This window comes from Eretmochelys imbricata, chromosome 3 (genome assembly GCF_965152235.1).
Source record: "Eretmochelys imbricata isolate rEreImb1 chromosome 3, rEreImb1.hap1, whole genome shotgun sequence".
NCBI classification, from domain to species: domain Eukaryota; kingdom Metazoa; phylum Chordata; order Testudines; family Cheloniidae; genus Eretmochelys; species Eretmochelys imbricata.
In genome coordinates this window covers 6,845,616-6,862,652 of record NC_135574.1, presented here as the reverse complement: position 1 = coordinate 6,862,652, position 17,037 = coordinate 6,845,616, and the positions used below count along the sequence as shown (strand labels likewise).

At 44.5% G+C, this 17,037-nt stretch overlaps 1 protein-coding gene across 8 annotated transcripts in view; it reads left to right on the top strand.

Annotated features, from left to right (window-relative positions):
* Positions 1-17,037, top strand: part of NCOA1 (nuclear receptor coactivator 1) — a 348,679-nt gene that overhangs the window by 264,093 nt on the left and 67,549 nt on the right. For all 8 annotated transcript variants that reach the window (XM_077812334.1, XM_077812333.1, XM_077812328.1 and 5 more), the window contains 3 exons: positions 1,720-1,814; positions 9,413-9,590; positions 16,354-16,533. In XM_077812334.1, coding sequence (XP_077668460.1) covers positions 1,720-1,814; positions 9,413-9,590; positions 16,354-16,533 — 453 coding nt within the window. The remainder of the gene's footprint in view (positions 1-1,719; positions 1,815-9,412; positions 9,591-16,353; positions 16,534-17,037) is intronic.

Sequence of the window (17,037 nt, the reverse complement as noted above, 5' to 3'; positions counted from 1 at the left end):
TAGCTAATTTGCCATTTGCCTACTTTGAGACACTTCTGCTTTTCTGAATATTGTTGGTCTCTCTGTACTTTCCATCTATACAGTCCTTTCTAATTGGGCGTGGTCTGTGCATTTGAGGCCTTGTCCCACCATCTGCTTTGACACCAGCTCTGACATCCATTGACACCTAGCCCTCTGGGGAGCATTCAGGCTTTAGGGATCAGACTTGTAGATAAGGTGCAACTAACTTACTTCTTCCCAACTTGGAACCTTACCATTTCTCATCCCTCTCTTTGCCCCTTCACTGGCTTCCCTTGGCCCTCTACCTTACATGAGAGCTCCTTGTGCCTTCAAAGCCATACCCAGTCTAACTCCCACCTGCCTCTCTGTTCTCTTCTCTATTGCACTCAAGCCACATGACTAGCCATCCTCGTAGTTTCGTACTCCTGCTCCTGGTAGTTCCCTAGCCTGGAACATCTCCTCCCTGACTATGGAGCTAGAGCTTATATGGCCTCCATCACTGTAGTGTCTGAGCACCTCACCATCATTTACAGTATTTATCCTCACAACTCCCCTGTGAAATAGGGAGGTGCTATTATCCACATGTGGCACTGCTCACGCAGGGAGTATGAGGCAGTGCCAAGAATTGAACCCAGCGCTCCTGATTCCAGTCCAGTGCCTTAATCACAAAATAATCCTTCTGATCCATCTCCATACTCTCCTCTTTCAAACCCCTCCTCAAAACTCCCTTCATTCCCAAGGCCAGTCAGCTCCTGACTCAGCCACAGGGGTTGTGAAGAGAGTGCCAGGGGAGAGTAACCAAATAAACTTGAAACCACCTCACTTTCGTGGCTGACTTACTGTAGTCACTTGCCTTGTCCCATTCCCCCCCCCCCCCCCCATTGTCTGATAACAGACAATAAACTCTTTGGAGTAAGGCTCTTGTCTGATTATTGGCTTGTAAAGCAGCAGCTAGCATCCTTGGAGTCTAGTTCAGTAATGAGGTCTGCCAACCCAGATTTTAAACTGAGCCATAATACTCAAAATAAAACTCTCATACACAGCTCTGACTTTTCTCTCTCTCACGCAGGGCTATGTTGAAAACTTTACTCAAACCTAGTGGCCTGCTTTCTAGAGGTGCTGGGTACCGGCAGCTCCCATTCAACTCCGTCCCAGACGCTTGGCACTTCTGCAAATCAGGCCACCTATACATCATAGCTACGTCTTTGTCTTCTGAGCCTGTGCTGCTTGTGTCAAAGCAGGCTATCTGGTTTCTTCCGGCACAGTCTGTTCTTTGTGAACTCCTGCTGCCGATTGCTCATCGAGATGTTGTCAGATCTTACAGATCAATTATTTGCTCAAACATTTTAGCCCATACTAAGGCTGAGCTGATTAGTCCTCTTTCAAAAGCTTGATGTTTTTCAGTCTTCCTCTTTAAAATGGTGTGAGTGGTTCCTCAATTTCCTCTGAACCCAGGGAGGAGAGGATGGGGTGATCTAGCTAATACAGACATTTTCCTACAATTGGAAATGGCGTTTTCTTTTCTCACATTGCTTCCCCTTCTATACAGTGAAAGGGGCACAGATCAAAATACGGAAGTCACTTCAGTGCTTTCAGTTTGTTGCTTCACTGGGACAATGGATATTAAACAATAGTCAATGTTTTGTTGCTAATCAGTAGCTTTTCAGTGGTAAAAAGTTGGTTCTTTTCAACTAAAACATGTCCTTTCCCTTACTGCAGAGAAAACAGCTGATGATGACGTCCAGAAGTCTGACATCTCATCCAGCAGCCAAGGAGTGATCGAAAAGGAATCTCTGGGACCTCTTCTCCTGGAAGTAGGTGCTCTATTACAATCAGTAACACCACCAGTCTTTTCGTATTTGAAATCTGAGGTCGTTTTAATTAATTGCTGACTAAGAAAGTAAAATACAGAATAGTAGGAAAACACAGTCCCAATCAGGTTGTTCCAAGGCTAGATTATCCCTCGCTAAAGCTGCGGGTAGCCCACTTTTGTCCCCCTGTTCAGCTTATCCCTTAAGCATGGGAATCCTAGCCCTATCAGCAACGCACTTAAGCACATGCTTAAGTCCCACTGAAATTAAAGCAACTGAAGCATGTGCTTAAGTGCTTTGCATGAATCAGAGCCATAGTGAGCAACGTCTTAATACTGGTATAAAGGTGCCATACTGATGCCTGCCCACCTCTGTGTAGTTATTTCATTCTTTCCACTTAGCCTGAGTAGCATTGTGGGGGGACACAGCATGACTGAGGAGCCATCGTTCAACTGAGCAAGTTGAAAGCAGTCTGCTTTGGGAGAAAACTTCACTTTCAACCACACTGACCTAAGTCACCGGTTAGACAGGTTGTCTTGTTAACTGCCAGGGGTGCTGAAGACTTGCTAGCCCTTTCTGGCACCAGCGTTCTTAGATGTGTGCTAGTAAACTTCCTCCTCCCAGCCAAGGCATGAGAAAACAAGAGTTAAAGGCAGGAAGAATGAATACTGAGTGCAAAGCAGTGAATTGGAGTGGGCCATTAAAATGCAACAACATTAAATAGTCCCATTTTGAGGGCATCAGGAGCAACCAGATCATTTAGTCTGACCATCTGTATAACACATGCCAATAAACGCCACCCAGCCGCTTCCACGCCAACTCCAACAACCAGAATTAGACTTGAGTATTACAGCCTTCAGGAGGCTAAACTGTTGCGTGCCATGGCAGAGAACAGACGAGACCTGTTGAGTTTAGTGTGTGGATGCCAGTGGTCTGGGATAGTCAGGAGGTCAGTCTAGATCAGTGGTTTTCAACCTGTGGTCCACTATGTCTAAAATTTCCAAAGGGGTCTGCACCTCCATTCAAAATTTTTTAGGGGTCCGCAAATGGAAAAAGGGTGAAAACCTCTGGCCTAGCTGATTTGGTGGTCTCTTCTGGCCTTAAACACTGACTATGACCAACGGAACCAATGCCTGGGGCCTTTCTGTGACAGGGAAGTAAGTGAGATATACCACAGTGATCCTAGCAAATGACCTACACTTTGTGCTGCAGAGGGGAAGGTGGGGGCTGTGCTAACTAGATCTGTGTAACATGAAATATAGTGAAGTGTGATGGTATGGGACTGACAAAAAGCTCTTTTCTTGGCATGAAGTGGATGCAATTGCCAAAGTGGTTCTTATGTTTTTACTAATTGATAAAGAGACATATTGGCTACTGTAAAGGGCTGACAGTGCTAAATCATTTGCCCATGTCTGCTTACTAGCAGGAGAATCTGGGGCAATAGGAGCACTTTTATAGCAAATGAAGCTACTGAGGAATGATCAAAGGTTCACTACAGACAAAATTAATGCCTAGGTGAGAACGTATTTGAACTGAAAGGAAGGATCTGATTTGTGAAGAGAATTAAAGCCATCTGCCTGAAATATGTGGCCAGAGCTAACTGAGAGTTGTCTGCTCAGCAAAGGAGGTGCTGTCTAAAGGAAGCAAAAAAGCAGAAGTGGCATTAGAGAGAAAACAGCATTGAACAATGGAAACAGTGAGTGAGAAGAGTAAAAAAATATAAAAAAGGGGGGGGTGGGCAAGATTGTTCTGAGAAAGGTGGCAGTTCCTCAAGAGTAATATAGAGCTTGGGCTACAATAAGAGAGTTGTGCATCCTGCTAGAGTAATGGAGGATTGAACTCTACAACCGGAAGAAGCCAGAGGAGGTGACTTTCCAGGAGATGGGCTGCCTAAGAGGCATCAATAAATTTGCAGCATACCCAAAATTTTGTAGAGCAACCCCTCGAAAGTCACCCCTGGATGTAGCTCTCTGGAAATCAGGGGTCAATTTAAGACCCTAGTACAGTTTAAGAAGACTTTTATTCCAGAGCTGCTAGGCCTAGCCAATAGCCCTCTATAGGGGTTGAAAAAATTGGGTGCTTATCTGGGATGGGGAGTTAATTAGATCAGCTTGCCCATGGCTGAGAATACGGTGCCATGCTCAGAGTTTAGCATTAATAGGTCATTCCTGCAGGGAATTAAAACAAAGGTGTGTTGTGGCTCTGTTAAGTTCTGCTTCGTGAAGAATTCATTGTACACAGTGTGCTAAAAATATCTAACAGTTATGCAGACGGAAGGATAGTTTTGTAACTTGAGATCCCATACAACTAACATGCAAAACACTAATAGATGGGTGAATTGCTCTGGAGTACAAAGCTGCCTTCTGACACCAGACCTCCAACACCATTAATTTGGTAATTTACATTAACCCTAGCCAATGCACGTTGAGATCACGGAGGCTACGTGCTGTTATTTACATGTATCATCAACATAAGTCAAATCACATATTTATCTCTGGCTTCCAGAGCCAGTATCAGATTGTATTTGTATTCTATCCCTGGGCGCCTTTAACGTTCACTTAGGTCTGGCTCCTGCGCAGTGCATCTGTGGAGTGTTGCAAGGATAAGAGCAAGGTGGTGAGCAGGACCAAGAGAGCAGGGAATCTTTTTGCTGCATTAATCTGAGTGCCAGCTTACTCCTTCCTAGTAGCAGGTTTGAGGCCTAAGAGGGGAAGCATGTAGCTTATCCCTCATTAATCCGAGGATCCTTGCACTTCAACCCAGGTTCTCCCAGAAACACCCTGTCCCCTTTCATATCCTACCGTACCTTGTGTTCCTGTGATTAAGAGAGCAGGTATTCAGAGGACTTGAGAGCTTCAGTGTAGAGCGGGGGTTCTCAAACTGGGGGTTGGGACCCCTCAGGGGGTCACGAGGTTATTACGTGGGGGGGGGAGGTGTCGTGAGCTGTCAACCTCCACCCCAAAGTTTGAGAGCCGCTGGTGTAGAGGATGATGCCTAAAGTGGAACCTTACATGTGCCTATCTGCCATTTGCACTTGGGCTGGAGTGAAGCAGTTATGGTGCATCATCTAAGGGCTTGCAGGATCAAGGCTTTAATACTTAAGAAGATGCCTGGATGTGTAGCTCGAATTTCTTTTCAATATATTCAGCACATTGGCATCCCTCACCCCCATCAGGGGCCAAGCATCACCTGTCTTGCAGCACTAGGGTTTGTAAGTTGGGGTAATGCTCATGCTGTTAGCCGCTCAGAGAGAGGTTTTTCTGGTAAGGTGAGGGTAGGGGCTGTGGCTGCACTAGGGGGTGAGGAGTGCTAGATATTCCTGCCACAAGGCTGTAGCAAAGCAAATTCCTCCCCTCCTGTCCTCAGACTACTCCTAATACCTACTTTAGAGGTGTTAGGCCCTTTCCTGCCTCCAGGCACTGCGGAGAGGAGAGGAGAGGAGGAAAGACTCCTTCTCTGCAACCCAGCGTAGCTTAGGCCCATGAGATCTATTAATGGGACTTTTTTTTTAGAGTCCTTTACAAACCTTAACTAATGCCTATAGCCCACCCTGTGAGGTAGCTGAATGTTGCAACCTCTGTTTTACACATGGGGAAACAGAGGCACGGGGCATTGTGAGAACATATTAGTTAATTTTTGTGAAGCACTCTGGAAACACTTCCCATCTGTGCTCAGTAGTTATTAGTATTATTAAAGGGACTGTTTTGGTGCTCCCAATAAATGATCTCGCTGAGGAATGGCTTCAGATCCTGCTTATATCGAGGCAACTATGAAGAGTTTAGTTTTCTGTCACAACTGACCAGGAGAAGCAGTTTTAGGTTCCAGTAGGTTCCTAAGCAGCATTCAGATTCAGCCGTCTGAAAATGGTCCTGAGGTGACTCCCATCCCCACCTGCTTGTCCTTTGCTGTTTCTTTTAACTCTTGGGATACAAGAGCTTGTTGCTCAGAAGGACCCAAATCCTAGCTATTATGCCCCAAAGTAAAGAGATCTATTTACTGTAACTTGCATGCTTAAGCAAATGTACTGATATTTGATCCTCAGCAAAGGAGCCACAGAATTCGTGACATACTTCATTACCATTAGAGTCCTTTAGCTAATCACAACACAGATCATCTTTGTGGTTATTCCTTTCTTACTGCCGGTTGTGCTTTAGGTAATCTGTGCTCTTGGGTCAGCTCACCAGATACCACCCGTAGACAGCAAGGAGCCTTCTATGCACCTAAAAGAGGATGAAGAACAGCCCATTACTGGAGGGGGGGATCAAAGCAAAATGAAAGGACAGTGCAAACAGAGAAAATTTGTAATTATGTCAGACCACTTGAAGTGATCTATTATCTCTATTATGGTAGTGAGATCAGGGTCCCATTGTGCTAGGAGCTGTACAAACCCAAAATGAGAGAGAGTTCCTGCTTTAAAGAGAAGGACTTGCGTGTCCACTATTAAAGTCATTCAGAGTTGCAGGCACTCAGCTACTGTAGTGATGAGGGCCATGGAAATACTAAAATAGGCTATGCATCAGGACTGGGAACCATGGGGTCACCTGCATGCTATGTTTTGATTTCCATTCTATATTAATGGCCACAATCCCTTTCTGTCATCTCACAAACCTTTTGCTGCATTCCTAGACCTTCTGAGCTGGGTACCAGATCAGTTGCCACTTACCTGGACTTCTTCCATTAAGGAGTTAACTTGCTACTGTGCAGCATGTTCACTAGAAGACCGCACCAGTGTAGGTTTTAAATGTTGATATTCCTGATCTTCTCCACAGAACATAATGCTTGGGCTAGTGACATCTTAATGGGTAGTCTTTGTGTTCTAGGATTGTCTTGGGGCTAAATTGCAAGGACTAGGAGTCAGCAGATCTGGGTTGTAATTTCCCGCTTTGCTATGGATGGACTTCCTGTGCCCCTTTGGGAAAATCTCTCTGTAATTCTGTTTTCCTGTGGGGGATAATACGATTTCCCTGCTTCACAAACAATTAGCTCATTAATGTTTGTTAAAGCACTTTTACAGCCTCAAATAGAAGTGGCTACAGAGACAAATTATTTATTGGTTAGGTTTTCTGCTGTTTGGGACCAGATCCATCCCTTGTCATGGTTCACAAGCTCCACAATCAGCAGTGCTGATACACCAAGTATTTGTAAACCCCAGAGTAGCATTTGCTCAGTGTTGCTAAGTTAGGAGTGAGTTCTGTTACCCCACATGAGTTTTAGTTCAGTAGCCTCTTCCTTCTGCAAAGCACCCTGGAGTACTGTGTGCAGAGAGCACTAGTTAGAAACCTTGTCTTATACTTTCCTGCAGGGCTTGGATCCAAGGCCCCCCTGCTTTCTTAGTTTCCCTCAAAAAAAATTTTAGTGTTTTATTGGCCTCTGATTAGGATGCTCACAAGAGAGGCATGGGCTCCTCTCCTAATTTCCGGAAATGGATTATTCAGCACCAGTTACATGCTGGTTAGACATCAGTCTGACTGTGTTAATGGAGCCGTGATTGATTTACACCCAAGCTCAAACCATTTGTTAGGTGCTGATTCATTCTGTTTCTTTAGCTGCTCTTATTTCCCATCTGTTTTATTCATGCTATTCTTTACTAAATACTTTAGAATAACCGGATTAGCTTTGTTACTGGGTGTGTGATGGGGGGTGGATGGAGGAAATATTACAATGTACTTGAAAAGGAGGGCAGTTAGGGAGTAAAGTTTAATGCAGGGCTCTCGGACAAACCCATTTGACTCTTCTATAGGAGTCTGTTTCTTCTGTGGGAGCATGAAGTGCAAAATCTGGTTGCTTGGCAACAGACAACAGCTGTGAAAAAGGAAAATTGTGGTTGATCTGCCAGAGCAAATTTTGACAGAGTTTCTTTAAAAAAAAAAAAAGAAAAAAAAAAAAAAGAAAAAAAGTCTTCCTGTTCTTGCATGTTGCTCTATGGCAAACCTGATTTCCAGAAAATGTATTAAATGGAAATCAGAGACTGTGTAGCAACATAACTCACTTCAGGCTTCACAAGTCAATAAAATTATACGGCATATGTTTGGTGGAGAAAGGGGTTAGAATGTTGCTGCATATAGGGGAGGGGAGGTGTAGGTAAAATATAAAATCCTGGTTTTGTTCAGGGAGGGATAGCTTGGGGGGGGGGGGGAGGGGATAGCTCAGTGGTGTGAGCATTGGCCTGCTAAACCCAGGGTTGTGAGTTCAATCCTTGAGGGGGCCATTTAGGGATGGGGCAAAAATTGGGGATTGGTCCTGCTTTGAGCAGGGGGTTGGACTAGATGACCTCCCGAGGTCCCTTCGAACCCTGATATTCTATGATTCTGTGAATAGAAGTCCCAGATTCTACAGTCTGATCCCTGGACTTACGTGCCGTGTGCAGTGCTATGGCTCCTCACCAGCACCAGGGGGCTGCCCACATGGATTCAGTTGCAGGATCAGGGCTTGTGTTAGGGCGCTAGCTGTTAATTACTAAAGATGGCATTAACTTAGGCTCCAGGTAGGTAAAAATCAAATCCTACTGACATTTAGCACCTCTGAATTATCAATCTGCCTCTCCCAGGGCTTCTTCCAGAAACAATGGAGTCTCCTACCTTGGGCGTTTCCATGTTGGTAGAAAGAGTTTCCTCCTCATGAACAGTACCAAAGGAGTAAATAAGGACTTGACCCTAGTCCCATTAAACTCAATGGCAAAACTCCCACTGGTTTCAATAGTGCAAGATTGGCCCCCTGTTTGCAGATATTCTATTTCACTGTGGTTGCAGGGCTTGGGCTGGATTTGCCAGTTGTTTCCCAGGAACATGAAAAATGTGTTAGTCTGCAAGATGCTGAATATCTTTTAGTTCTCAGACCCTGATTCAGCAAAGCAAGCATGTGCTTGACCTGCATGCTTTACTGAATCAGGGCCTCACTGACAATCTGACTCTTCAAAGAGGATTGTTTGCTACTAGCTATTATGCCCCAAAGTAAAGAGATCTATTTACTGTAGCTGGCAGAGCCATAGTACATGCTTAAGTAAATGTACTGATATTTGATCCTCAGCAAAGGAGCCACAGAGTTTGTGAAATATTTCATTACAAGTAGAGCCCTTTGGCTTCTACACTTAGATCTTCTTTGTGGTTATTCCTTTCTTACCGTCAAGTAGATATAGCTGGTCATGCTTTAGATAATCTGTGCTCTTGGGTCAGCTCACCAGACACCACCCACAGACAGCAAGGAGCCTTCCACACACCTAAAAGAGGATGAACAACAACCCATTATTGGGGGTGGGAGGAAAGCAAAATGAAAGGACAGCGCAAGCAGAGAAAAATGTTAATTATGTCAGACCACTTGAAGTGATCTATTATCTCTATTATGGTAGTGAGATCAGCGTCCCATTGTGCTAGGTGCTGTACAAACCCAAAATGAGAGAGTGTCCCTGCTTTGAAGAGTTTATAGTCTAAATAGACAAGAGCGGGAGGGGGAACAGTTGCAGAGAAGCAAAGTTACCTGCCCAGGCTTACAGAGCAGGTCAGTGGAATAGAACCCTGGTCTCCTGACTCCCAATCCAGCGCTTTACCTTCTGGAGCATGCTGCTCTTGCACTGACTGCATTTTTATTTCCTCTGGACATTGCAGGCGCTGGATGGCTTTTTCTTCGTTGTGAATCGTGAGGGGAGGATTGTGTTTGTGTCCGAGAATGTGACCAGCTACCTGGGTTATAACCAGGAGGAGCTCATGAATACCAGTGTCTACAGCATCCTGCATGTAGGGGATCATGCGGAGTTTGTCAAGAATTTGCTGCCAAAGTCTCTAGGTAAGAAGCGGATGGGTTTTTCCTTCTTTATTTCAAAGAAAAATGGGATTTGCGCCATGTTTTCCTGATGAAGCAACTAAACAGCTGGTGTCAGATTGTTAATGGCCTGTCCATGTGTTTATAACACAACAGTCACTGTGTTACCTAAAGTGGAGAAGTGTAACCTCTCTGTGCTTTGGAGTCTTGTGTTGTGAGACTAGATGCATTAATATATATATATAGCACTCTGAGATCTTCAGATGCAAGCCATTGTAGAATTGCAAAGTGCTGAAATCATATCAGCTGTTTACAATATTTATTTTTTGGCATTTGAAGAACAGTGTGTAAAACGCTGTTGTTCTTACAATTAAGTTAATTCTGTAATGACTGAGATTTTGGTATACCTAACTGCACACTGGAATTTGGAGAGCTGTACAAACCAGTTAACTACATAAAGAAATAAAGCAGGTGTATATTTCTGTCTCAGCTCTCAGGGTCCGATCCATCAACTTTTGCACAATGAGAATCTCCCTCCTATAATAGAAATTCATATTAACTTTTTGTAAAGAATGTTCTTCCTATTGGCTGTCAGAGCCTTTTCTCTCTGCTTTCTGCTACTGATGCAACTTCTGCATAGATCAGAATAGCCCATGGGTTGTGGAACAAAACTTTCTGGGGCTTTGTGTGTTAAATAAATTGTCTATCGGGAGTTGAGTGCATGCAGTGCATACTTGAGAACACTAGAGGGCAGTGTGAGAAGGTCATCTGGAGAGCGAATAACTGGAGGACGTTTGGGTTTTGAGGGCTAGTGTAAAGAATCCTGTTTAATCCTATCGACTGCCTGCTCACTTGCCAAAATGCCTGTCGCTTAATCTGTATTTAAGCTCATTTTTAAAATAATATGCTTACTCTATGTGCAATCATGTAACTCCTAGTAAGAACCTCTATTGGCTACTCAGCCAGAAACCTCAACTAACTTTATTAAACACACAGCTTAAAAAGCTTTGACTTTAAAGGCATGTTGTTAAAGCAGATATGCTAAAAATGTGCCCTGCCTCTTGAATTCTGGGGCTTTTTGGTAGGTTTCAGGCACGTGGCAACAAACACAAAGAATAAGCTATGTTTTGGTTTGTTGTAGGATCAGTACACAGTTGGTTTTAGTCAAATGAATTGTTGCAGCCCTCAGATCAATGTCTTGTTCAAGGTAGGTCAAGTCTGTGGCCTATCCACCTTGCCCACATTCTGCTGTTTTGATAATATAATGTCTAGTTGGCAGCCGGTATCAAGCGGAGTGCCCCAGGGGTCGGTCCGGGGGCCGGTTTTGTTCAACATCTTCATTAATGATCTGGAGATGGGACGGATTGCACCCTCAGCAAGTTCGCAGATGACATTAAACTGGGGGGAGAGGTAGAGACGCTGTAGGGTAGGGATAGGGTCCAGAATGACCTAGATAAATTGGAGGATTGGGCCAAAAGAAATCTGATGAAGTTCAACAAGGACAAGTGCAGAGTCCTGCACTTAGGACGAAAGAATCCCATGCACTGCTACAGGCTGGGGACCAACTGGCTAAGCGGCAGTTTTGCAGAAAAGGACCTGGGGATTACAGTGGATGAGAAGCTGTATATGAGTCAACAGTATGCTCTTGTTGCCAAGAAGGCTAACGGCATATTGGGCTGCATTAGTAGGAGCATTGCCAGCAGATTGGGGGAAGTGATTATTTCCCTTTATTCAGCACTGGTGAGGCCTCATCTGGAGTATTGTGTCCAGTTTTGGGTGCCCCACTACAGAAAGGATGTGGACAAATTGGAGAGAGTTCAGCAGAGGACAATGGAAATTATTAGGGGGCCGAGGCCCATGACTTATGAGGAGAGGCTGGGGGAACTGGGCTTATTTAAACTGCAGAAGAAAAGAATGAGGGGAGATTTGATAGCAGACTTCAACTATCTGAAGGAGGGTTCCAAAGAGGATGGAGCTCACCTGTTCTCAGTGGTGGCAGATGACTGAACAAAGAGCAATGGTCTCAAGTTGCACTGGGGGAGGTCTAGGTTGGATATTGGGAAACACTATTTTACTAGCTGGGTGGTAAAGCACTGGAATGGGTTACCTAAGGAGGTGGTGGAATCTCCATCCTTGGAGGTTTTTAAGGCCCAGCTTGACAAAGCCCTGGCTGGGATGATTTAGTTGGTGTTGGTCCTACTTTGAGCAGGGGGTTGGACTAGATGACCTCCTGAGGTCTCTTCCAACCCATATCTTCTATGATTCTATATCAGAGTTAGGGCCTATTAGATAAACCCTTATAAATTCACAGACCACTGGCCTGAACAACTGTTGGAGCCAATGCTGTCTTTCAGGTCCACACAGTTGTCTGTTCATGCTAAACAGTGTGGAATTCATGTTCTGTAGCAAAAATACCTCAGTGTGCCAAGCAGTGTATTTGAAACAAAGGATGAATTTGAGAGGGTTGGTTGGGCCTCAGGAAGGTCTTTCCCATTTTCTTCTCCTACCCCTTGGTATTTTCCCCAAGGCCCAGGGAGATTGTGTATAGCCTCTTAATAACTCAGCAAGCATCTGCCAGAGGGGGTTTGCTACAGTTCACGAGGGCTTGTCTTCACTAATGAGTTAACAGGAGTTATAGCTCCACTGTTCCTGTTAGCTCAACCCCCATCAACACACACAAACCTGTCACTCATGTGTAGTGGTGGTAATAAGGTGAGTTGGCTGTCAAGTCTTGGGGTATAGGGCAGACCTCGAATGAGCTTCACTCAAGAGCTGCTGACTCAAGTTATCAGCATGTGGAAGCAGGCGTAGAGACTAAGGCATTGTCTGCTAACATAGTTACACCATGGTAGTTAAAGCGTGTTTTTAAACTAGTTAAAGCAATCCAATCCCCTATGTGCATGCTTTTAAATTGGTTTAAAACTGCCTTATATTGATTTAGCTTAATTTAGTAAGGAATTAGTTTAAGCTGAGTGACCTATATGCCAAAACAGCTAGACAAGTTTTTCTCATTTGGGATGTGTTTTTTGTTTTGTTTTTTTCGAGTTGGACTTGAGTTAGGAGTTAAATTGCCGGGTCTTAGACTACAGTGAATTTTTACAGCTGAGTTATAACCCATCTAAAATAGTGGTTGATAATAAAACCATTGACACGACTGTAACTATGGAATTCTAGAATGTGTCCCTATGATTAAACCACTTCCAAGAAAAAACCACTGGAAGCTTTTTCATTGCTACGTGATAGACTGCAAGCAGGCCATCATAGGCTCTGCAGCAGGTGCTGTATCGAACTGTAAATAGCACAATTAGCAGTTACTTTCTGACTGATTCCAGAGGGAGGCCTCAGTGTACCATAAAAGCAATATGAGCATGACTTTCCATCAGCCACGTGAGTGCTTCAACAAGAAGTAAGGGTGAAAGGTGTCCCTATGCAGAGGGCCAGCTTAAGGCCTATGCACTTCATAAGTCCTCAGAACATCATTTAAGGATAGTGAAAGCACAAGGCTGGAAGTCAGGAAATCATCTCAGCTCTGCCACTGAATCACTGTGTGACCTTGGAGCAAAGTCACTACACATCTTTGTATCAGTTTCCCTGTCTGTAAAAGGACGGCGGTGGTGGGGTAGTGATACTTACCTCCCAAGGGTGTTGCAAGGATTAATTCATTAACGTTTGCATAGTAACTCGCACGATAGGGTGCTTATCTCAGATGGTTGATTCTACATGATATAATACAAATAATAAACAACAACAAGGATGAGATTTCAATCCGCATATTGGTTTCATGTGCTGGTGTGTTTGGTGAGTTCCCCATTCTTTTTGTGGTGTTTAGCAATTGCTGTCAGACCTTGCGGTGGCTGGTCTAGAGTCTTATCTAAAAGGGAATCAAACAAATAACGCAGAGAACTCTCTTCCCTTGGATCCAGTACTTACCAGTCATGATTCTGGCATAAGAACGGACATACTGGGTCAGACAAATGGTCCATCCAGCCCGGTATCCTGTCTTCCAACAGTGGCCGGTGCCAGATGCTTCCGAGGCAATGAACAGAACAGGGCAGTTATCTAGTGATCTAGCAGTCAGAAGCTTAGGGACACCCGCAGCATGGAGTTCATCTGTGACCATCTTGGCTAATAGCCCACTGATGGACCTGTCCTTTATGAACTTGGTTAATTATTTTTTGAACCCAGTTGTAGTTTTGGCCTTCACAACATCCCCTGGCAATGAGTTCCATAGATTAACTTTGCAGTCTATGCAGCAGTACTTCCTTTTGTTTGTTTTAAACCTGCTGCCTATTAATTTCATTGGATGACGACTGGTTCTTGTGTTATGTGAAGGGGTAAATACCACTTCCTTATTCACTTTCTTCCCACCAGTCATGATTTTACAGACCTCTGTCATATCCCCTCTTAGTCACCTCTTTTCCAAACTGAATAGTTCTAGCCTTTTTAATTTCTCCTCATATGGAAACTGTTCCATACCCATAATCATTTTTGTTTTCCTTCTCTGTACTTTTTCTAATGGATCTTTTTTGAAATGGAGCAACAAGAACTGCACACACTATTCAAGGGGTGGGTGTATCATGCATTTATGTATTGGGATTATGATATTTTCTGTTTTTTTATCTACCCTTTCCTAATGGTTCCTAACGTTCTGTTAGCCTTTTCAGCTGTCACTGCACACTGAACAGATGTTTTCAGAGAATTATCCACAATGACTCTAAGATCTCTTTCTTGAGTGGTAACAGCTAATTTAGACCCTATCATTTTGTATGTAGCGTTGGGATTATGTTTCCAGTGTGCATTACTTTGCATTTATCAATGCTGAATTTCATCTGCTATTTTGTTGCCCAGTCATCCAGTTTTGCGAGATCCCTTTGTAACTCTTTGCAGACTGCTTTGGACTTAACTATCTTGAGTAATTTTGTATTGTCTGCAAACTGTGCCACCTCACTGTATACCCCATTTTCCAGATCATTTATGAATATATTGAACAGCACTGGTCCCAGTACAGATCCTTGGGGGACCTTGCTATTTACTTCTCTCCACTGTGAAAACTGACCATTTATTCCTACCCTGTGTTCCCTATCTTTTAACCAGCTACTTATCCCTGAGAGGACCTTTCCTCTTATCCCATGACTGCTTACTTTGCTTAAGAGCCTTTGGTGAAGGACCTTGCCAAAGGCATTCCAAGTACATAGGTACATAGGGTCAGGTTTTCGAGAGCTCAGAACACATTCTGACACTTGGGGGCAGATTTTGAGAGCTCAGTATGCTGAGTGCATGTTGGGAGCTGAGCTCTCTGGAAAACCTGGCCATTTGTTTTGGGCACTGAACTCTTCTAACCGTCTGGCCCCGATCATAGATGACAAATGTTTTTGAAAATCTGGCTTTTGTGCTCAGCAGGTGCTACTTCGCTATAGGTAATTGTGTAGAGTCCTGTTAGCACTGTTAAGCCACCGTCTTACTTGGGCTGTCAATAGTTAATTTTCTCATTTAGTGTAAGTTTAGCTTAGCATTACTGATTGTAGCATTTTGTGCCGGGAAGGGCTTGTTGGATTGGTGTTCTGTAGCTTCACTGTGGCTACTCTGGCTCCTTAGCCTGGGGCAAGGGTTTTCCCTTTGTCTTGCAGTCTGGTAGTTTTAGTTGAGGTACCGTTCTTGATCTTTGAAGAAGGTAATTTCATGCTGGAGCAAATTTGGGGGTGGAGAATTTATTCACAATGCAATCAGTGTGACCAGTAATTCTGTGTAATCCCCCTTTTCTCCTTGCACCTCCACGCTTTGTGCATTTATGTAGGGGCAGACCTCAATCTCGTCCTAATGTGAGTGTGTGCATTTTCTGTACTCGCCACCTACACAGTAGTATCACTTTAAAATCAGATGCATCCTCTACTGGGGGAGGCTATATCTTGCCCTTGCAGTGTAGTAGACTCTGATTTCATAGAGCTTGAAGAGCCTAGTTCAACAGCAGTGGTTGTGTTCAGCCAGCAGCTGTTCTGCAGGGAGCCAGACCACTTGCCTTCAGAATCCTCCTTGAAAGGGAGGAGATCATGGCTACGTATAGCCTCTGTGTGGCAGTGAAGTTGATGGAGGTGTGGTCTAGGGAGCTACCAGTGCTGGGGACCTGAATGATCTTCGGAGGGACAGGCCTGTCGGGTGAAATGTCCTGGAACATGCTGACTCATGAGCGATTTATCACCTGCTTCTGTGACTGAGGGGAGGGGAAGAAAGTTCTCCTGGCTGATGCACTGGATGGGGAGTCAAGAGAACTGAGTTCTATTCTTGGCACAGCCACCGACTCACTGTGTAGCTGGGCAAATCAAAGCACCTCTCTATGCCTCAGTTTCCCCCTATGTTACACAGAAATAACAATACCTGTAGTACCTACCTCACAATGGTGTTGTGAGGTGTAATTCATCAACCCTGGAATTCCTTGGACTTGTTAGGCTGTAGAAGTGCAAAGTGTTATCACACCACTGTCAAAGGGGTAGTGTGGTCCAGTGGGTAGGGCGGTGCACTGGGACCCAGGAGATCCAGCTTGTAGCCACTGACCTGCTGGGTGACTCTGGGTAAATCCTTTCACCTCTCTGTGACTCTGTTCCCCCTCCAACCCTTGTCTGTTTCAGCTATAAACTCTTCCAGGCACTCTTACTCTGGCTGCCTAGCAAATGCTGATGATGACATGGAGAGGGTCAGGCAGAGAACTCTGATCCTTAACGCCTGCTGTTTGAAATGTTCACTTGTGATCACAGTCTGTGATTCTCTCTTTTCCCCTCTCCCCTCGCCACAGTAAATGGAGTTCCTTGGCCTCAGGAAGCAACCAGACGCAGCAGCCATACCTTCAGCTGCCGGATGCTGATCCGCCCCCCTGATGAGCTGGGTGCGGAGAACCAGGAGGCTCGCCAGCGCTATGAGGTGATGCAGTGCTTCACCGTGTCCCAGCCCAAATCAATCAAAGAGGAAGGAGAAGGTAGGGTAGAGGATCATTTATTTCAAACCCTGCTTGATTGCTTTGTACTGCGTCTTGGGGAAGGGAAGGAGGCTGGAGTGGGAAGAGAGGACGAACTGCCCTCTACTGTCCTAATGCAGGACTTCCTTCCAGGAGATTTCAGAGTAACAGCCGTGTTAGTCTTAGAGACTAACCAATTTATTTGAGCATGAGCTTTCGTGAGCTACAGCTCACTTCATCAGATGCATACCGTGGAAACTGCAGCAGACTTTATATATACACAGAGAATATGAAACAATACCTCCTCCCACCCCACTGCCCTGCTGGTAATAGCTTATCTAAAGTGAGCATCAGGTTAACTGCTGAATTGGAATTCATTTGCAAATTGGATACTGTTAATTTAGGCTTAAATAGAGACTGGGAGTGGCTAAGTCATTATGCAAGGTAGCCTATTTCCTCTTGTTTTTTCCTACCCCCCCCCCCCCCCAGATGTTCTGGTTTAACTTGGTTTTAAACTTGGAGAGT